This window comes from Coregonus clupeaformis, chromosome 18 (genome assembly GCF_020615455.1).
Source record: "Coregonus clupeaformis isolate EN_2021a chromosome 18, ASM2061545v1, whole genome shotgun sequence".
NCBI classification, from domain to species: Eukaryota; Metazoa; Chordata; class Actinopteri; order Salmoniformes; family Salmonidae; genus Coregonus; species Coregonus clupeaformis.
Genome location: NC_059209.1, coordinates 47,371,350 through 47,393,516, shown reverse-complemented (window position 1 = coordinate 47,393,516; position 22,167 = coordinate 47,371,350). Strand labels below are relative to the sequence as shown.

General features: G+C 42.8%; 1 protein-coding gene across 2 annotated transcripts in view; it reads right to left on the bottom strand.

The window, feature by feature from the left end:
* Positions 1–22,167, bottom strand: part of LOC121530884 (anthrax toxin receptor 1-like) — a 49,308-nt gene that overhangs the window by 21,146 nt on the left and 5,995 nt on the right. The window contains exons 2-15 of one of the 2 annotated variants that reach the window (XM_041836201.2): positions 14,139–14,210; positions 13,677–13,748; positions 11,382–11,463; positions 11,172–11,205; positions 10,941–11,020; positions 10,016–10,084; positions 9,797–9,877; positions 8,839–8,899; positions 8,103–8,201; positions 3,243–3,312; positions 3,044–3,122; positions 2,714–2,809; positions 804–851; positions 424–465 (exon numbers count right to left, since the gene is read on the bottom strand). In XM_041836201.2, the coding sequence (XP_041692135.2) occupies positions 424–465; positions 804–851; positions 2,714–2,809; positions 3,044–3,122; positions 3,243–3,312; positions 8,103–8,201; positions 8,839–8,899; positions 9,797–9,877; positions 10,016–10,084; positions 10,941–11,020; positions 11,172–11,205; positions 11,382–11,463; positions 13,677–13,748; positions 14,139–14,210 (985 nt within the window). The remainder of the gene's footprint in view (positions 1–423; positions 466–803; positions 852–2,713; positions 2,810–3,043; positions 3,123–3,242; positions 3,313–8,102; positions 8,202–8,838; positions 8,900–9,796; positions 9,878–10,015; positions 10,085–10,940; positions 11,021–11,171; positions 11,206–11,381; positions 11,464–13,676; positions 13,749–14,138; positions 14,211–22,167) is intronic. The other variant, XM_041836202.2, reaches the window with a different exon arrangement.

Here is a 22,167-nt window from a genome sequence, read left to right as displayed (position 1 = left end):
GGGAATATTACAAATGGTCAGTGATTTTTTAGGTTATTGAAGAAAATGGACCATAAGCAATGGCTTCCTATACCTATTAACATTCCAAATGGTTTTGCTACATGTCAGTCAGTCCACTATCCTTGTAGCCTAGTGTATCTCCCTTGTGGATGGGGAATATACATTAAGGATAACTGTTGTTCAGTAAAAATCTCCACAAAAGAATGACTACTTTAACTATAAAACAAATGGCAGCAAGTTTATTTATGTTCTGCTTAATGGCCATTACATAATTTAACAGCCATATCATTGTGTAACAGTGAGTGAAAGGAAACTTTTCTTCTGGAGACATATAGAACTATAAAAAGTCTATGAAGTTCGACATACTGGGGAAAATCTATGAACCCACACCCCAAAAGTATATATAATAAAGTGTTTACCTACCGAACTGTCTTCTACTACTGGTGGTGGTGGCTCATGGATAATCTATGGTGAAAGGGGGGGAAGAGTTTACATTCGTTACAAGCATGTAAGAAAACATACATGTACTTCAAAAACACATTAAAATATATGTCACAGTAATGTGTGCCAAAAACAGGGTTACATGAAAACACATGGCTCAGGAATTGTTTTTCTCTCTCTTTTTTCCTACTATTTACAAACCACTGACTTAGAAATCTGCCTTCCATAGAAAGGGGGTGGGGGATAGTAAAAGGCATGCGAGTCTATGCTCCACGCTCACTTGTTTTTCTGTTTTCAGCTATGATGAAATTCAAGGAACCCTGTGTAAAATGTGTTCTAGGAAAAAGGACATATTCACAGACATGTACGCTTTTAACTACCAGCTCCTTCTGTTGGATTTTGGCAGAGCCCTGTGATGATGTAGAAGAATATTAAAATAATTTAGATGTTTAGTAAATATTGATAATCTGTATTTTCCTCAAATTCACTTGGCTCAATCTATAGGAAAATACATGCTTGGGGTGTGTCCATGGCTAACAAAACATTGAGCAGCTATAACTGTAACTGGGAATACTGTAAGCTACACATACAGTACCAGTCAAATGTTTGGACACACCTACTCATTCCAGGGTTTTTCTTTATTTTTACTATTTTTTACATTGTAGAATAATAGTGAAGACAGCAAAACTATTAAATAACATATGGAATCATGTAATAACCAAAAAAGTGTTAAAGAAATCAAAATATATTAGCCACCCTTTGCCTTGATGACAGCTTTGCACACTCTTGGCATTCTCTCAACCAGCTTCATGAGGTAGTCACCTGGAATGCATTTCAACTAACAGGTGTGCCTTCTTAAAAGTTAATTTGTGGAATTTCTTTCCTTCTTAATACGTTTGAGCCAATCAGTTGTGTTGTGACAAGGTAGGGGGAGTTTACAGAAGATAGCCCTATTTGGTAAAAGACCAAGTCCATATTATGGCAAGAACAGCTCAAATAAGCAAAGAGAAACGACAGTCCATCATTACTTTAAGACATGAAGGTCAGTCAATACAGAAAATGTCAAGAACTTTTAAAGTTTCTTCAAGTGCAGTCGCAAAAACCATCAAGCGCTATGATGAAACTGTCTCTCATGAGGACCGCCACAGGAATGGAAGACCCAGAGTTACCTCTGCTGCAGAGGATAAGTTCATTAGAGTTAACTGCACCTCAGATTGCAGCCCAAATAAATGCTTCACAGAGTTCAAGTAGCAGACACATCTCAATATCAACTGTTCAGAGGGGACTGTGTGAATCAGGCCTTCATGGTCGAATTGCTGCAAAGAAACCACTACTAAAGGACACCAATAAGAAGAAGAGACCTGCTTGGGCCAAGAAACACGAGCAATGGACATTAGACCGGTGGAAATGTGTCCTTTGGTCTGGAGTCCAAATTGGAGATTTTTGGTTCCAACCGGCGTGTCTTTGTGAGACATGGTGTGGGTGAACGGATGATCTCTTCATGTGTATTTCCCACCGTAAAGCATGGAGCAGGAGGTGTTATGGTGTGGGGGTGCTTTGCTGGTGACACTGTCTGTGATTTATTTAGAATTCAAGGCACACTTAACCAGCATGGCTACCACAGCATTCTACAGCGATACGCCATCCCATCTGGTTTGGGCTTATTGGGACTATCATTTGTTTTTCAACAGGACAATGACCCAACATACCTCCAGGCTGTGTAAGGGCTATTTTGCCTAGAAGGAGAGCGATGGAGTGCTGCATCAGAAGACCTGGCCTCCACAATCCCCCAACCTCAACCCGATTGATATGGTTTGGGATGAGTCAGACCGCAGAGTGAAGGAAAAGCAGCCAACAAGTGCTCAGCATATGTGGGAACTCCTTCAAGACTGTTGGAAAAGCATTCCAGGTGAAGCTGGTTGAGAGAATGCCAAGAGTGTGCAAAGCTGTCATCAAGGCAAATGGTGGCTATTTAAAGATTCTCAAATATAAAATATACTTTGATTTGTTTAACACTTTTTTATTTACTACATGATTCCATATGTGTTATTTCATAGTTTTGATGTCTTCACTATTATTCTACAATGTACAAAATAGTAAAAATAAAGAAAAACCCTTGAATGAGTAGGTGTGTCCAAACTTTTGACTGGTAGTGTAGGTCTACCATATAGGGCAATTTGTCTTTAATAAATAAAATACAACATTAAAAAGGTTCACGCTTGTAAGACACTGTCCATGAGTGTGAATGTGACAGATAGTGTATGTGACTCACCACAGTGCAGCAGAGAGGCCAGAACCACCAGAGAATCATGAGGATTAAAAGCAGCATGAGGATGAGCAGGGCGATGGCCAGGATGGTTCCATCAGACTGGGACAAACAGAGAAGGACACAGGTCAAACTCACTCTCTACTGACCTGCATGTTCCACCACGGTGCAAAGGCTGAGACCCATCAGAAAGTTAGAGCCTGTAATCGTGTAACTACAGGGGACTAACATAATAAGTGATAGTTTGAAACAGTTATTGGTTCATGTGAGTCTTTGATGGGGTACTGCATAGCACATAGTTGTGGTGCACAGTGGGGTGGTGCATGTTGTACTTACACAGCCCACTGTTGTAATGGTGACTGAACTGGAGATGAAACTGAGACCTTCATTCATGCTGACATAGAGTTTGGCTGCCCTGGAACACAGCGTGGGTGTAAAGAGATAGAGTGTGGTGAGGATGGGTGACAGAAACATCAGCAGATAAACAGCAGGTAAAGAGAAAAACTGATATTCTTTCAGTGATGATAGTACTTACATTCCCTCTTCCTGTAGAATGGGGGCAGGACAGAGGAGATATGTATCTTCCACTATTAATGGCTTCACACCTAGAGGAGTACAGGAGAACGAAGGGTCACAACATTGACTCATACACAAACCATATTGGTTCTGCTGTAGTCAGAGTGTATTCAGACTGCACAGATCAGAACCCATTGACCTTTTGAGAAGTGGAGCAGCTGCATATGTATATCATGAGCTTAGATGTATATCATGTCCCACATATTTCTTCAACTGATGTCTGGAGTTCATTGACTAATGATCATGAAATGTCAAAATCTAATTGGATTATTGGTATTGGACTGTGACAGGACAAACTGATTAGTGATGACAACAGCACGGATGTCATATACAGTATCTGATGGTAACTCAATTAAGACCAATCTAACATAATACAGAGATGCTTGAGGACCAGATTTCGATACCTCTAGTCTAGACATGTACACCCATTTGACACAGAGCAAAGACAAAATATGATTAAAAGCATAGTCATCATTTTTTTAAGAGAACCTTGATTCTTCCTATGTCCAATTTATGAAACTTTTGAAAAGAGATCCAGTGAGCATCGTCATTGCCCAAGACTGCCTGTTTATCCTGGCTCAGGGTGAACATATCCCGGCACTGAGGAAATCAACATGAGTGCTCCACAGCAAACGGATGACGGCTCCTCTCCTCTCCAGTAACACCCTGCAGGATGGAGGGGAAGACTGGGGAGCAGGAGATCAATACCGCTGCCTGCCAAGCTGAGCTCAGAGCCAACACAAACTCAGCCAGATATCCCACTCAGAGTTCAACTGAGCGGTCACCCACCTTACACTCCGCATGGACTTAAACTATCAAAGGGGACCGAGAGAACTGAGAGCCTCTTTTAAGGCAGATTGACTGACTGACTGACTGACTGACTGACTGGCTGGCTGGCTACAAAATACTCTCTGGTCTTTCTCTCAGGTTATCGGGGCCCATCGGGGACCAAATCTGGTGGTCATATTTCTACTATTTAATACCATTCACTCTTAGAAGAAAAGGCGCTATCTAGAACCTAAAAGGGTTCTTTGGCTGTCCCCATAGGAGAACCCTTTGAAGAACCCTTTTTGGTTTCAGGTAGAACCTTTTTGGGTTCTATGTAGAACCATTTCCACAGAGGGTTCTATACAGAACCCAAAAGGGTTCTACATGGAACCAAAAAGGGTTATTCTACCTGAACCAAAAAGGGTTCTCCTATGGGGACAGCTGAATAAACAGTGTAGGGATCTAGATGCTGGCCAACAGCTTTGCTTCATCTCACACTTTATTACACTGTTTACTCTGTGCACATGAGAAAAGGTCAAGCTTTACTGCTGAGTGTAGACATGCTCACAGTTTAATCTTACTCAATAAATTACAGTCTGTGCTGATCAGTGACTAGCCTCTCATTGAGATGACTAAGTGTCCAGTAGGATCCCTCAGATCAGGCACATTTGAGGTCAAGTCCATTTTAATTCCAGGTCCATGGCAGTGTAGGTAAAGTTCCAAATCCATTTCAATCCCTGAATTAATTGCAAAGAAGCCAATCTCAACTCCACTAGTTCATACCATCTCAAAAGATTGTTCAACTAATACTGGGACAATACAACAGGACATAGCTACTGACAATACCATAATGTGGCTGTGAAAGATTTCTGGAGGACAATGCAATCCCAATAAAATGACTATTCCTCCTAATCCCCCTCCTTTTATCACGTCACCAGGTGTGGATTCTCATTCTTCACATATCTCCATGCTGCTGCTCACTGGAGCCATCAGGGCAACATCTGTCACAGGGAGGAAAGAATGCCCATGACGTGTCTTCACTGCCAAAGCTCAGAGGGCCTATATTTGCTGCTGCTGCTTTTCCTGGAGACATATACTGAGACATCCATTCAGCTGCTGAACACATGTAGCTACAGTTGAAGTCGGAAGTTTACATACACCTTAGCCAAATACATTTAAACTCAGTTTTTCACAATTCCTGACATTTAATCATAGTAAACATTCCCTGTCTTAGGTCAGTTAGGATCACCACTTTATTTTAAGAATATGAAATGTCAGAATAATAGTAGAGAGAATGATTTATTTCAGCTTTATGTCTTACATCACATTCCCAGTGGGTCAGAAGTTTACATACACTCAATTAGTATTTGGTAGCATTGCCTTTAAATTGTTTAACTTGGGTCAAACGTTTCGGGTAGCCTTCCACAAGCTTCCCACAATAAGTTGGGTGAATGTTGGCCCATTCCTCCTGACAGAGCTGGTGTAACTGAGTCAGGTTTGTAGGCCTCCTTGCTCGCACACGCTTTTTCAGTTCTGCCCACAACTTTTGTATAGGATTGAGGTCAGGGCTTTGTGATGGCCACTCCAATACCTTGACTTTGTTGTCCTTAAGCCATTTTTCCACAACTTTGGAAGTATGCTTGGGGTCATTGTCCATTTGGAAGACCCATTTGCAACCAAGCTTTAACTTCCTGACTGATGTCTTGAGATGTTGCTGCAATATATCCACATAATTTCCCTTCCACGTGATGCCATCTATTTTGTGAAGTGCACCAGTCCCTCCTGCAGCAAAGCACCACCACAGCATGATGCTGCCACCCCCGTGCTTCATGGTTGGGATGGTGTTCTTCGGCTTGCAAGTTCCCCCCTTTTTCCTCCAAACATAATGATGGTCATTATGGCCAAACAGTTCTATTTTTGTTTCATCAGACCAGAAGACATTTCTACAAAAAGTACGATCTTTGTCCCCATGTGCAGTTGCAAACCGTAGTCTGGCTTTTTTATGGCGGTTTTGGAGCAGTGGCTTCTTCCTTGCTGAGTGGCCTTTCAGGTTATGTCGATATAGGACTCGTTTTACTGTGGATATAGATACTTTTGTACCTGTTTCCTCCAGCATCTTCACAAGGTCCTTTGCTGTTGTTCTGGGATTGATTTGCACTTTTCGCACCAAAGTACGTTCATCTCTAGGAGACAGAACGTGTCTCCTTCCTGAGCGGTATGACGGCTGCGTGGTCCCATGGTGTTTATACTTGCGTACTATTGTTTGTACAGATGAACATGGTACCTTCAGGTGTTTGGAAATTGCTCCCAAGGATGAACCAGACTTGTGGAGGTCCAAATATTTTTTTATGAGGTCTTGGCTGATTTATTTTGATTTTCCCATGATGTCAAGTGAAGAGGCACTGAGTTTGAAGGTAGGCCTTGAAATACATCCACAGGTACACCTCCAATTGACTCAAATGATGTCAATTAGCCTATCAGAAGCTTCTAAAGCCATGACATCGTTTTCTGGAATTTTCCAAGCTGTTTAAAAGGCACAGTCAACTTAGTGTATGTAAACTTCTGACCCACTGGAATTGTGATACAGTGAATTATAATTGAAATAATCTGTCTGTAAACAATTGTTGGAAAAATTACTTGTGTCATGCACAAAGTAGATGTCCTAACCGACTTGCCAAAACTATAGTTTGTTAACAAGACATTTGTGGAGTGGTTGGAAAATGAGTTTTAATGACTCTAACCTAAGTGTATGTAAACTTCCGACTTCAACTGCACACATTTCTCCTTTCCAACGAGGGCTCCAAACTTTTGTAGGTTATGGAGAGGCTGTAGAGGGGGGATGATGTATGTGGTGGTTAGGGGTTCTGCAGATAACAGGAGAGCCCAACATGGGACAAGGTGAATCAATCATATGAGACCAATGACACTCGACCACAGGAAACAATAATCCAATAGCCATTTATAGGTGGCCCCTGCTGTGTCTGAAATGACTATACGGTTTAGGGGTATACATGCTCTACTGGACAGTGGTAAACAGCTGTGTATCCTCTTTTCCTAAATTGTTTCCATGTCTTCCGCTTGTCTGTGGGGAGTTGGATGTTTAATTACATACAAACAATTAACATTCTGGGTCACCGTAAACCATTCTCTTCATCACTCTTCTTCAGAGTAGAATAAATGTGTTAGCGGTCCCTAGGTCATTCATGCTAAGCAGCACCATACTGTAAAAGTTATTAAACCATAATATTGAATGGAGCTGAAGACTGTGCTTGGATCTGCTACAAAATTCCATAGATTAAATCTTTCATTGCAATTCAGACCTTCAGAATGAAGGCCAATAACTTACCTTAGAATGGACATCAACTTCGTGCATGGGTCTTTTCTCCAGACCCTGTTCTGACATTCAGCTGTTGAGGGTAAAACCTCTTCCAGCCTAAGCATCCTATTTTTCTCTTCCCTTCAGGCCCAGACTTCAGACTTGCTTGTGCATCAGCACTGGCTATTTTCTCTTTGTTTTGTAATTAGAGCATGGCCTCCCACAGCTACATGTCGGCAGGCATCGGAGGGGGCTGGTCTCACACATCCATTAGGCCACTTCTAAAGACCACAGGGGAACTTGGATGTGCCTCCAGGACTTTCCTCCTCACTGACTTCTGTGTGGCACTGTTTTCCCTTGATTTTCTGGCTCTGGCACAGTCCCAGGCCGTTAAAGCACAATGTACCCTTTAAATACACAAACCAGTAATACCAGGAACAAATGGCATGGGCACTTGTTTGGGCATTGAGGACCCCTGCTGCACTCCTGAAGAGCACTTTTGGGAAGCATTGTGAGACATCAATAGGTAAACATTGACTTTTACCATGTCTAACTCATAACTCACCACGTTGGTCACACATTTCCTGAGCAGTTTTACTCTTGCAGCTGCAGTAATTATGTCTTTGTGTTTCTTATTACATGATTAGAAAATTATGTACGCATTATGAACAAGACATTCAAACAAACAGAAAACAGCACCCTTGTCTATTTATTTTCAGTTTGTACTCCACTTACTCTTGGTGAGTGTGTCGTTGATTCGGAAACTGCACAGAACCTTATCGACATTCCGAGCATGGAGGAAGCCATTTCCTCTAACCACCACCTGGAAAGTTTCTGGAGGGAGAAGAGAGGAACACAGTGACTGAATTTGTCCCACCACATGTAATAGCTGTTCAGGCTAACATCTGAGTCTACCATCTCAGCATCTCACACTCTGGTTACATTCTGCCAACAAACTCCTTCTAAACCACCATGCCCTGACCATAGTAGTTGTTGAAGAGAAATTATTTATCTGGATGACTGGATAATTGAGATCTTGCGGTCAATGAGACTTCAACTGCAGTTGTTCAGACATGTGGATATATAGTGGCTCTCTGGAGCCAATACCACAGAACCCAGAAAACATGAAGCGTAAATACTTATTTTTACAGTGGGGAAAGTGGTGGGTCGTAAGACTGTAGAATGGACAATGACTGAGCAGCCTTACACAGCGGAAAAAGAAAGTAATGATTTGTGTCCTTAGTACAGTAGTTAAATGGTGTTGGGACCAGGTCTGGGTTGAATCTTTCATGACAAATGAAGTTGCTGCTACTGTGTGTAGCAGATATTTACTGCACACCAGGCTCCTGGCCCTGCCAAAGTAGATTTTTCTTCTCTTCCTCCAATGTGGGGGCCTTTAAATGTATGATTTAGTGAAGACCTGAGAGGCCAGAGAGGATAAATTGGTTGGGCCAGAGGTCTATAAACTTACCTCCTGCACAGATACTGGAGGGCTCAGCCGCCAGGATCTCAATACAGGACTTCTTTAATATCTGGGGGAGGGAGGTGAGAGGTGAGAAGGAGGGAGACAGGGGGGACATGGGGCCAAGGTCTGGACATTCTCACTGTATCTCACACCTGTTACAAAAGGTTGTGTGTTTCTTTGTTGAGAGTATTGGTTTACAATATAATCCCTATACTCCTTTTACTGTCAATTACAGTAACAGTGTGTACCAGTGCACCTCAATAATATGATCTGCTTGAGGTCTCCTGTTCTCGTCTCTGTGCTCCTCACTGTCCTTGTGCTCTGGGTGTATATCTCTCTCTATACCCCCACTGTCTAGGGAAAGTATGTGTTGTATTCCTGAAGATCAGACTGATTTACAACATGCTGCCCTTCTTCCTTGACTCAGAGCCAGCAGCTTTCAGCATGCTTTTAATGGGATCCAGATGACAGTCAACTGGTCTGACCCTATCACTGCTAGAGAAACTCAGTGCCCGGGTGACAGTGGCCTCTCCACGACTCTCCTTTTCTTTCATCCCTCTGCTTTTTCAAGCAGCCGAGCGGATACAAAAAATATAAGTAAATACCTTTGAGGTGGAAGCTAAAATATATAATGAATGCCTACACTGATCCTGTTTGGTAATACTCCAGTATCTTGGATCAAAAGCTGGGAAGTCACAGCATGTTTTCCTGGAATGTTGTTACTGGTGAGTTTTGATGGCCAGAATATTTCTGTTTATTGTTTTCATTTGTCCTATTTTCCCCCATTTCCTATTTGAGTAATGTGTTAATGGATTGAGAGAGATGTACTACAGTGAGGATATGAGATCCATGTGGAACCATTTCCTCATCAAACACCATCTCTGGATGGATGGTGCAGTGTGCATATTAAAAATGCTGTTATTCTAACTTTCCTTGTGTTAGTAGTCAGGTCTGAATCTCTTACTGAATCAATGACCCCCTGCAGTGCTTCAAAGCCATCGTTCACTGGGAATACATGGTCCTTGCTATCAGCAATCTTTGCCAGCTGAGGAAGAGAAAAGTATCATACAGTTCATGCTGAACTTTCACAATCCCACCAACCTCTTTTCCATCTTATGTTTGGGACACAGTTTGAGATACCATGTCAAATCAGAGCACATGGAAGCAAGACGTGTCAACAAACCTGTGTCTCATTGAAGTCCTTCACCCCCACACAGTATACGGAGGCACCCAGACTCCGCGAGCGGTTGGCCTGTCAGGTATTCACAGAGGAGAGCAAAAACAGGAAAGACTGTCAACACCTGGAATCTATTAAAGCACTGCATTGCACGATATCAACCAACACACAACCACAGATAACACTCCAGATAGCTCCTCTGGACGTGTTGTGACACTGAGGCGTAGATTTGAGTAATAGCTAAGAGATAATATAGCATTGAGTTCTTGCTGACTGATATTCAATATCGTTTCTAAAAAGAATTAGACTTTGATGGAAACCCTTTACTGGCTAGAGCCAATAGAGCCCACGAGTCAAATGTTACATTTCATGAGCATCTGAAAGAAGGCCCTTCAGAGCTGAGCTGACAATTTTATTAAATATGAGTGACAGCATAAAGCTTCAAGCTATTGCTCCGAGGCTCCCTGTTCAGGGTAAGTTGCACTTTCCCCACAACATTTTGAAAGCTACTGAGAAAGATACAGAATCTGCCTCACTTCATCAAGGGTGTCCAAGGGTGCTCAGATCTGATTAAACAGCCCTAGCTTTGCTCGTCTGCTGCACCTGCACTCCCAGTCCCAGCCCAGTCTGGGGGGATAAATCATTGGTTCCTTGTGCAGATGTGTGGCAAATGACTGGGCCTTCTTTATTCACGGGCAGATGGGAGACATAAATCTGACAGAAACTTTGACCCCCTTTTCCTTCTCTGAAAAGAATGGATCAAAGTGCTACTGAGGTGAAGTATATGGTGCTGCTGTTTGATCTGTGCCAACAGGAGTGCCGCTTCCGTTTACAATTTGTGGGCTCGTCTCTCTCTTTCTCTCGCTCTCTCTCTCTGGCTATGTTTCCTGTTTACCTCTCTCTTTTTCACTCTGTCTCAGGCTGTGCTTACCTCTCTCTCAGCATAGTAGAAGAGGTCCTCATGCAACTCTCCATCTGTGAGAGCTATGATGACACTGGCAGTACGGTATCCTATCAACAGACAGAAAATCTTTGATTAGGATCTAAATGCTGCCACAGCGCTATCCAAATAATAATGGCAGACTAACAGATAGACATGAGAAATTAATCATGGAAAACTTCCAGCAGGAAACAATTGAAAAAATTATATTTAACTACACACCTTCTGAGTTTCCATAATATATCTGCTCACTGGCCTGTAAAAGAAGATTAATTGGATTGAAACAGTACAATGGTTAAAGCTGTCCTGTGAATACAGTAACTCTTCCATACTGATACAGGTGCCATTTTGGCTCTGAACCATGTTCTTTGTTCTTAAGCCAGAATGGAGATAGATTCTAGCTCAGAGCTCAGCTAAAGGTACACAGCTCACCCTCTGGATGCCCTCGTGCATAAAGGTGTCTCCCCCTGGAAGTACCCTCTGGAGCTCCTCCAGACCTTTGCGAATCTGCTCCCTGAGCAAAAGAACAGATGATGTCTCACCCTGTAGAAGTCATCCACTGGGCACAGTTGTCAATTCAACATCTATTTCACATTGGTTCAACGTATTTTCATTGAAATTAAGTGGAAACAACGTTGATTCAACCAGTGTGTGCCCAGTGGGCCCTGTCTTATAGATCTAACTGCAGCTACAAAGCTATCAAAACCGTAAATTACTTAGACCTTCAAATAAGAAGTAGCTTTAAGTGTTGATGTAAGAAGAGTCATAATAGTGATAAATGTGTGACATGTGCTACTATCAAATCATACTGTCAAACTCAAACATTGAGTACGGCATTGAACTGCATGCATGCACACCCATAATCTTGAATAGCAAGTGAGTCGTTTTAAGCCCTAAAAATAGAACTGTGCACTAATATCGAACAGATTTTCCTTTTGACTGAGTTCTTGTACAATGCATAGTCTTCTCCCTAAACTAAAAGCTGACACAGACAGATATGATGTGACAAAGACAATAGGCACAGAAACAAAGAACTATCATGATCTCTCTACTGAAGTGGTATTCCATTTCAGAGAGTAGTGATGGGATTTATGTGAGCTTCAGGTTTTAAGAGTGTCCTATTGACACAGGACACTGTCTAGCAGATAGTGAGGGAAATGAGTCCTGTATGAAATGAGACAGCTGGAAGACCATAAACATTGAAAAAATGTCAGTGCCTGCGTGGAAAATGCGCCTAAGGAAAGATTAGACACATATGCGACACATAATATATTTATTTTTTATTTTTTTATTTCACCTTTATTTAACCAGGTAAGCCAGTTGAGAACAAGTTCTCATTTACAACTGCGACCTGGCCAAGATAAAGCAAAGCAGTGCAATAAAAACAACAACACAGAATTACATATGGGGTAAACAAAACATAAAGTCAAAAATACAAACAGAAAATACATATACAGTGTGTGCGAATGTAGTAAGTTATGGAGGTAAGGCAGTAAATAGGCCATAGTGCAAAATAGTTACAATTTCGTATTAACACTGGAATGATAGATGTGCAAAAGATGATGTGCAAATAGAGATACTGGGGTGCAAATTAGCAAAATAAATAACAATATGGGGATGAGGTAGTTGGGTGGGCTAATTTCAGAATGGCTGTGTACAGGTGCAGTGATCGGTAAGCTGCTCTGACAACTGACGCTTAAAGTTAGTGAGGGAGATAAGAGTCTCCAGCTTCAGAGATTTTTGCAGTTCGTTCCAATCATTGGCAGCAGAGAACTGGAAGGAATGGCGGCCAAAGGAGGTGTTGGCTTTGGGGATGACCAGTGAGATATATCTGCTGGAGCGCAGACTACGGGTGGGTGTTGCTATGGTGACCAGTGAGCTAAGGTAAGATGGGGATTTGCCTAGCAGTGATTTATAGATGACCTGGAGCCAGTGGGTTTGGCGACGAATATGTAGTGAGGGCCAGCCAACAAGAGCGTACAGGTCACAATGGTGGGTAGTATATGGGGCTTTGGTGACAAAACGGATGGCACTGTGATAGACTACATCCAATTTGCTGAGTAGAGTGTTGGAGGCTATTTTGTAAATGACATCGCCGAACTCAAGGATCGGTAGGATAGTCAGTTTTACGAGGGCATGTTTGGCAGCATGAGTGAAGGAGGCTTTGTTGTGAAATAGGAAGCTGATTCTAGATCTAACTTTTGATTGAAGATGCTTAATGTGATTCTGGAAGGAGAGTTTACAGTCTAACCAGACACCTAGGTATTTGTAGTTGTCCACATACTCTAGGTCAGACCCGCCGAGAGTAGTGATTCTAGTCGGGTGGGCGGGTGCAAGCAGCGTTCGGTTGAAGAGCATGCATTTAGTTTTACTAGTGTTTAAGAGCAGTTGGAGGCTACGGAAGGAGTGTTGTATGGCGTTGAAGCTCGTTTGGAGGTTTGTTAACACAGTGTCCAATGAAGGGCCAGATGTATACAAAATGGTGTTGCCACAATGCTGAAGTTCACAGTTTGCCAAAGGATTGACAGCATTGTCAGTCAAGCTAAATGTGAGTGTATTGTACTCTGTGATTCTTATGTCTCTAATTCAATTAACCTGAAACAAATCCTGCATGTTTCTCTGGTTTCTGGATTCTTGATAATCAACTCAGTTCAGAATCAGCAAATACCTGACATCTTATGCAGAGGTAATACCCCAAATCCTAAGAAAGAAAGATTGTTCCCTCACCTGTCCTCTGTGAGCCGCATCAAAATTCTTCCCTCAGTGGAGAACACAATGAAGGACATGCGCAGCTGTGGACTGGAGAGAAATTAACAATATTCAGAACATTTATACAGTATATTAACTTTATTTACATGTTTTGTCATTTAGCAGACGCTCTTATCCAGAGCGACTTACAGTTAATGCATTCATCTTAAGATAGCTAGGTGGGACAACCACATATAATGCTTTGGATAAAAGTGTCTGCTAAATGGCATATTATATTATTATTATATACATTTTCTCTCAATAACGTAGCTATCAGTAGAGTCAGAGCTAGAAGGGAGGGGGGGTCGAGGTGAGGAGAAGGATGATTTAATGGTAGACATTCATACCCACACCATGGTTAATGGTTCAAAGTTTTGTTTATAATGAATTTATATAACTTTACTTTTCATCACATGGTCTTTGTAAACAAACTATTCTCACCTTATGAATTTATGAGCCAGATGTTCCACAAAGTGATAGATTTCAATCCAGTGGTGCTGCACACTCCCAGATCTGTAAAGAGAAATAACATGTTGATGAGAGTTTTGTGTAACAGTCTGGAGGAAGTGGAGAAGTTAAGGACTATCTGACAGATGGGGAAGGAGAGTCAGGGGAATCGAAGGGTACTGTATCTGTATTGTAGAAAGGCAGCATCTTCTTTAGACATTTTCACTATTATGTGAATCCTATTGCACAGTCAAATATGGTTTGACACAAAGTGGAAAGGGGATACCTAGTCAGTTGCACAACTGAATGCATTAAACTGAAATGTGACTGCTCAAGGGCAGAATGGCAGATTTTTTCATTTTGCCGGCTCGGGGATTCAAACCAGCAACCTTTCGGTTACTGGCCCAACGGTATTAACCGCTAGGCTAGCTGCACACCTTTCATACTTTCTACAATCTTTTCCTTAATCAACTTACAGAAGACAGACATATTTTCTGCACTCTGAATTTTTACTCAACTTTGTGCAACTTCTTCTGCACATCACGCTGTATCCCATCCAACCATTACAGTTTGTGATGATATGTTCATCTTGGCTGAATGTAGTCTTGCCCTGCCTGTGTGTAATTGTTTTAAAGTTCCTCACGCGGTCTGCCTCCACTACTGTGGCAACACTCCTGTATGCCTCCTCTTTCCCGAAAATGAGGGTATTGCTTCAGAAGCACCCATTCTATTAGAACACGCAAACACCTTGGTTGGAGAGCAACAATGTAGCCTATAATGCTGATTGATTAGATAGTTGCCATCTTTGGACTGCACCAATGAGCTCATGCTGATGCATGTACTTGCGCTGCTAAAACAATCGACCATGGCTACTCCAACTTCCGGGATTCATACAAGGCCCTCCCTCGCCCTCCTTTCAGCAAATCTGACCACGACTCCATTTGGCTCCTCCCTTCCTATAGGCTGAAACTCAAACAGGAAGTACCTGTGCTAAGGACTATTCAATGCTGGTCTGACCAATCGGAATCCACGCCTCAAGATTGTTTTGATCACGCGGACTGGGATATGTTCTGGGTAGCTTCAGAGAATAATATCGACGTACAGTGGGGAGAACAAGTATTTGATACACTGCCGATTTTGCAGGTTTTCCTACTTAAAAAGCATGTAGAGGTCTGTAATTTTTATCATAGGTACACTTCAACTGTGAGAGACGGAATCTAAAACAAAAATCCAGAAAATGACATTGTATGATTTTTAAGTAATTAATTTGCTTTTTATTGCATGACATAAGTATTTGATCACCTACCAACCAGTAAGAATTCCGGCTCTCACAGACCTGTTAGTTTTTCTTTAAGAAGCCCTCCTGTTCTCCACTCATTACCTGTATTAACTGCACCTGTTTGAACTCGTTACCTGTATAAAAGACACCTGTCCACACACTCCAACCTCTCCACAATGGCCAAGACCAGAGAGCTGTGTAAGGACATCAGGGATAAAATTGTAGACCTGCAAAAGGCTGGGATGAGCTACAGGACAAGAGGCAAGCAGCTTGGTGAGAAGGCAACAACTGTTGGCGCAATTATTAGAAAATGGAAGAAGTTCAAGATGACGGTCAATCACCCTCGGTCTGGGGCTCCATGCAATATCTCACCTCGTGGGGCATCAATGATCATGAGGAAGGTGAGGGATCAGCCCAGAACTACACGGCAGGACCTGGTCAATGACCTGAAGAGAGCTGGGACCACAGTCTCAAAGAAAACCATTAGTAACACACTACGATCTGGAGAAGGTCTGTATGGAGGAGTGAGCCAAAATCCCTGCTGCAGTGTGTGCAAACCTGGTCAAGACCTACAGGAAACGTATGATCTCTGTAATTGCAAACAAAGGTTTCTGTACCAAATATTAAGTTCTGCTTTTCTGATGTATCAAATACTTATGTCATGCAATAAAATGCAAATGAATTACTTAAAAATCATACAATGTGAGTTTCTGGATTTTTGTTTTAGATTCCGTCTCTCACAGTTGAAGTGTACCTATGATAAAAATTACAGACCTCTACATGCTTTGTAAGTAGGAAAACCTGCAGAATCGGCAGTGTATCAAATACTTGTTCTCCCCACTGTATATACTGATACGGTGACTGAGTTTATCAGGAAGAATATAGGAGATGTTGTACCCACTGTGACTATTAAAACCTACCCTAACCAGAAACCATGGATAGATGGCAGCATTCGCGCAAAACTGAAAGCACGAACCACCGCATTTAACCATGGCAAGGTGACTGGGCATATGGCAGAATACAAACAGCGTAGTTATTCCCTCCGCAAGGCAATCAAACAGGCAAAATGTCAGCATAGGGACAAAGTGGAGTCGCAATTCAACGGCTCAGACACGAGACGTATGTGGCAGGGTCTACAGACAATCATGGACTACAAAAGGAAAACCAGCCACGTCGCAGACACCGACGTCTTGCTTCCGGACAAGCTAATCACATTCTTCGCCCGCTTTGAGGATAATACAGTGCCACCGACGCGGCCCACTACCAAGGACTGTGGGCTCTCCTTCTCCGTGGCCGACGTAAGTAAAACATTTAAGCGTGTTAACCCTCGCAAGGCTGCCGGTCCAAATGGCATCCCTAGCCGCGTCCTCAGAGCATGCGCATGTTTACGGACATATTAAATCTCTCCCTATCCCAGTCTGCTGTCCCCACATGCTTCAAGATGGCCACCATTGTCCCTGTACCCAAGAAAGCAAAGGTAACTGAACTAAATGACTATCGCCCCGTAGCACTCACTTCTGTCATCATGAAGTGCTTTGAGAGACTAGTCAAAGATCATATCCCCTCTACCTTACCTGCCACCCTAGACCCACTTCAATTTGCTTACCGCCCCAATAGATCCACAGACGATGCAATCACCATCACACTGCCCTATCCCATCTGGACAAGAGGAATACCTATGTAAGAATGCTGTTCATTGACTATAGCTCAGCATTCAACACCATAGTACCCTTCAAGCTCATCATTAAGCTCGGGCCCTGGGTCTGAACCCCACCCTGTGCAACTGGGTCCTGGACTTCCTGACAGGCCGCCCCCAGGTGGTGAAGGTAGGAAACAACACCTCCACTTCGCTGATCCTCAACACTGGGGCCCCACAAGGGTGCGTGCTCAGCCCCGTCCTGTACTCCCTGTTCACCCATGACTGCGTGGCCAAGCACGCCTCCAACTCAATCATCAAGTTTGCAGATGACACAACAGTAGTAGGCTTGATTACCAACAATGATGAGACAGCCTACAAGGAGGAGGTGAGGGCTCTGGGAGTGTGATGCCAGGAAAATAACCTTACCCAACATCAACAAAACAAAGGAGATGATTGTGGACTTCAGGAAACAGCAGAGGGAGCACCCCCCTATCCACATCGACGGAACCGCAGTGGAGAAGGTGGAAAGCTTCAAGTTCCTCGGCATACACATCACTGACAAACTGAAATGGTCCACCCACACAGACAGTGTTGTGAAGAAGGCGCAACAGCGCCTCTTCAACCTCATTTTACATTTACATTTTAGTCATTTAGCAGACGCTCTTATCCAGAGCGACTTACAGTTAGTGAATGCATACATAATTTGTATTTTATTTTTTTATTCATACTGGCCCCCCGTGGGAAACGAACCCACATCCCTGCCGGCCAAACCCTCCTCTACCTTGGACGACGCTGGACCAATTGTGCGCCGCCCATGGGTCTCCCGGTCGCGGCCGGCTGCGACAGAGCCTGGACTCGAACCAGGATCTCTAGTGGCACAGCTAGCACTGCGATGCAGTGCCTTAGACCACTGCGCCACTCGGGAGTCCAACCTCAGGAAGCTGAAGACATTTTGTCTTGGCACCTAAAACCCTCAACCTTTTACAGATGCACAATGGAGAGCATCCTGTCGGGCTGTATCATCGCTTGGTACGGCAACTGCACCGCCCGCAACCGCAGGGCTCTCCAGAGGGTGGTGCAGTCTGCCCAACGCATCACCGGGGGTAAACTACCAGCCCTCCAGGAACCTACAGCACCTGATGTCAAAGGAAGGCCAAAAAGATCACCAAGGACAACAACCACCCGAGCCACTGCCTGTTCACCCCGCTATCATCCAGAAGGTGAGGTCAGTACAGGTGCATCAAAGCTGGGACCGAGAGATTGAAAAACAACTTCTATTTCAAGGCCATCAGACTGTTAAATAGCCTTCACTAGCACATTAGAAGCCACTGGCCACTTTAATAAATGGAACACGAGTCACTTTAATATTGTTTACATATCTTGCATTACTCATCTCATATGTATATACTGTATTCTATACTATTCTACTGTATCTTAGTCTATGCCAGTCTGACATTGCTTGTCCATGTATTTATATATTCTTAATTCCATTGATTTACTTAGATTTGTGTGTATTGGGTATATGTTGTGAAATTGTTAGATATTACTTGTTAGATATACTGCACTGTCGGAGCTAGAAACACAAGCATTTCACTACACCCGCAATAACCTCTGCTAAACACGTGTATGTGACCAATAAAATTTGATTTGATCAGTGAAATCATACTTCTCAGATTACTGTCAATGTATTTATAATGCAGCCCCAGTAATGATCTCTGTGTTATTGGAGTCAGGTAAATGATTAGCCATTATGTATTATTAGAGTCAGGTAAATTATCAGTCATTATGCCTACATGCCTGAGTTATTATGCATTTGAATTAGGCCAGTCTGACGGGGCTGTAGTCCGTACTCTACATCACTACGTATGCATAGCTGACCGATTCATTACAGAATTTTGTGGCTTAAATCTCCTTGTCCTTATTTGATGATTTTGTTTTCTTAAAGTGGCACTCCAGTCTCCTTTTCACCTCATCTAACAACTGATTTACTTAACAAAAGGGACATCTCAATAGGTGTCCAAGTCATGACATGACACAAGTAGGGAAGTGGGCCTTTCCTCTTTTGTTCTCTACTGCTCCTCTATTGTTCCTCAAGCGAGGGGGAGGCCATCAGACCAACTCCTTGAATGGTTTACTCCTTGAAGTTTGTAGTTTGTAGTCTTTTGCTCAAAACCATATATTTTTTTACCCATGAGTGTATGTACTTTCAACAGGACAACTTGAAAAATCACTGAACTCTAACCTTGATAACTGTTCCCAGCATTGTGTTCTCATAGTGTATGGGAAAGGGGCATAAAGGAATTAGCCTAAGTGTTCAGGAAAGACACAGTTATTCAGGGTAAATTATCATAGAGAAGAAAGTTCAAGAAGCGTTTCTCACAATGAAATTGCGCTGACAGTTGGTTAACCGGCCATATGACTTCGTCTTTCTTTCTTTCTTTCTTTCTTTCTTTCTTTGTGTCATTCTTTTAATTTTCTCCTATCCTCTTATTTCACTGCCCTCTTCTTTCTCCCTCTCAGAGCATTTCTCAAAACACCTATTTTTCCATTGTTACCAGGAGACGAGTCCCAGCACAGACAGTGCAGCCAAAAGGCTGAAACATTGGAACATCTGGACCTAATGGAGAAAGGGTTCTGCAGACACATAGAGGATATACAGAGAAGAGTGATGATCAGACAGTAAATGTAGAACAACAGTTACGGTAAAAAGGGAAGGGATATCAGTTCAAACAAAGAGAGGTAGAGGAAAGCAGCAGAAGAATGAATATACAGACCAATGAATGACCACATGAAACTCTCTTCCACATCAGCTAATGGGGATCCTAATTCAAAAATACTAAATACTACATATAATATAGAATCAGAGGGGACAGCTCATAATAATGGCTGAAACGGAGCAAATGGAATAGTATTAAACACATGGAAAACATGTGCTTGATGTATTTGATACCATTCCAGCTATTCCGCTCCAGCCATTACCACGAGCCCGTCCTCCCCAATTAAGGTGCCACCAACCTCCTGTGGTGTCTAACATTCTCTTTGTATTCACATGTATTTTTCTGAAAGCAAAACATTGTGCACACACACAGCCATATGTTCATCATACTCCCTACATCAGTCTTTGAATCTTACAATTCGAGATGTCTGCCTGAATTTCCACTTAGCTAAATGTTATGCCACCACAGAAATGTCTGCTTGGAGTTGGTATTCTGATGTGGGGCAAAAAGAAAATCTATCTTCTTCCACGAGTAAGATACTTTTTAAAACAATGGAGGAGAGGAAAAGGCAGACCCAAATGAAAGCGGTCAAAGCTGAAGCCTGCTCTCCCACATTAGACAAATAATCATTACATTTTACATTTAAGTCATTTAGCAGACGCTCTTATCCAGAGCGACTTACAGTTAGTGAATGGATACATGTTTATTTTTTATTTTTTATTATATATTTGTAGTATAATTTTTTAGTTATTTATTTCTATTATATTATTTTATATATGTTTTATTATTACTATTATTATTATATTTTTTGTAATTTTTTCCCCCATACTTTTTAATCATGCAGGCAATAAGGTAATGAGGGTTGTCATTTGAAAGTATTGAAGTCCAGAGGGTAGCAACATCTATTAGAACCAGATGAAGCTCCATTTTACCCAATCGTTAGGTATGCCCCGACAGATCCACCTGGAAAAAGGAATACATATGTGAGGATGCTGTTCATCGACTACAAATCAAATCAAATTTTATTGGCCACATGCGCCGAATACAACAGGTGCAGACATTACAGTGAAATGCTTACTTACAGCCCTTAACCAACAGTGCATTTATTTTTAACAAAAAAGTAAAAATAAAACATCAACAAAAAAAGTGTTGAGAAAAAAAGAGCAGAAGTAAAATAAAATAACAGTAGGGAGGCTATATATACAGGGGGGTACCGGTGCAGAGTCAATGTGCGGGGGGCACCGGCTAGTTGAGGTAGTTGAAGTAATATGTACATGTGGGCAGAGTTAAAGTGACTATTCATAAATAATTAACAGAGTAGCAGCAGCGTAAAAGGATGGGGTGGGGGGCAGTGCAAATAGTCCGGGTAGCCATGATTAGCTGTTCAGGAGTCTTATGGCTTGGGGGTAGAAGCTGTTGAGAAGTCTTTTGGACCTAGACTTGGCACTCCGGTACCGCTTGCCGTGCGGTAGCAGAGAGAACAGTCTATGACTAGGGTGGCTGGAGTCTTTGACAATTTTGAGGGCTTTCCTCTGACACCGCCTGGTATAGAGGTCCTGGATGGCAGGAAGCTTGGCCCCAGTGATGTACTGGGCCGTACGCACTACCCTCTGTAGTGCCTTGCGGTCGGAGGCCAAGCAGTTGCCATACCAGGCGGTGATGCAACCAGTCACAATGCTCTCGATGGTGCAGCTGTAGAACTTTTTGAGGATCTGAGGACCGATGCCAAATCTTTTCAGTCTCCTGAGGGGGAATAGGCTTTGTCGTGCCCTCTTCACAACTGTCTTGGTGTGTTTGGACCATGATAGTTCGTTGGTGATGTGGACACCAAGGAACTTGAAGCTCTCAACCTGTTCCACTACAGCCCCGTCGATGAGAATGGGGGCGTGCTCAGTCCTCTTTTTTTTCTTGTAGTCCACAATCATCTCCTTTGTCTTGGTCACGTTGAGGGAGAGGTTGTTGTCCTGGCACCACACGGCCAGGTCTCTGACCTCCTCCCTATAGGCTGTCTCATCGTTGTCGGTGATCAGGCCTACCACTGTTGTGTCGTCGGCAAACTTAATGATGGTGTTGGAGTCGTGCCTGGCCATGCAGTCATGGGTGAACAGGGAGTACAGGAGGGGACTGAGCACGCACCCCTGAGGGGCCCCCGTGTTGAGGATCAGTGTGGCAGATGTGTTGTTACCTACCCTTACCACTTGGGGGCGGCCCGTCAGGAAGTCCAGGATCCAGTTGCAGAGGGAGGTGTTTAGTCCCAGGATCCTTAGCTTAGTGATGAGCTTTGAGGGCACTATGGTATTGAATGCTGAGCTGTGGTCAATGAATAGCATTCTCACGTAGGTGTTCCCCTTGTCCAGGTGGGAAAGGGCAGTGTGGAGTGCAATAGAG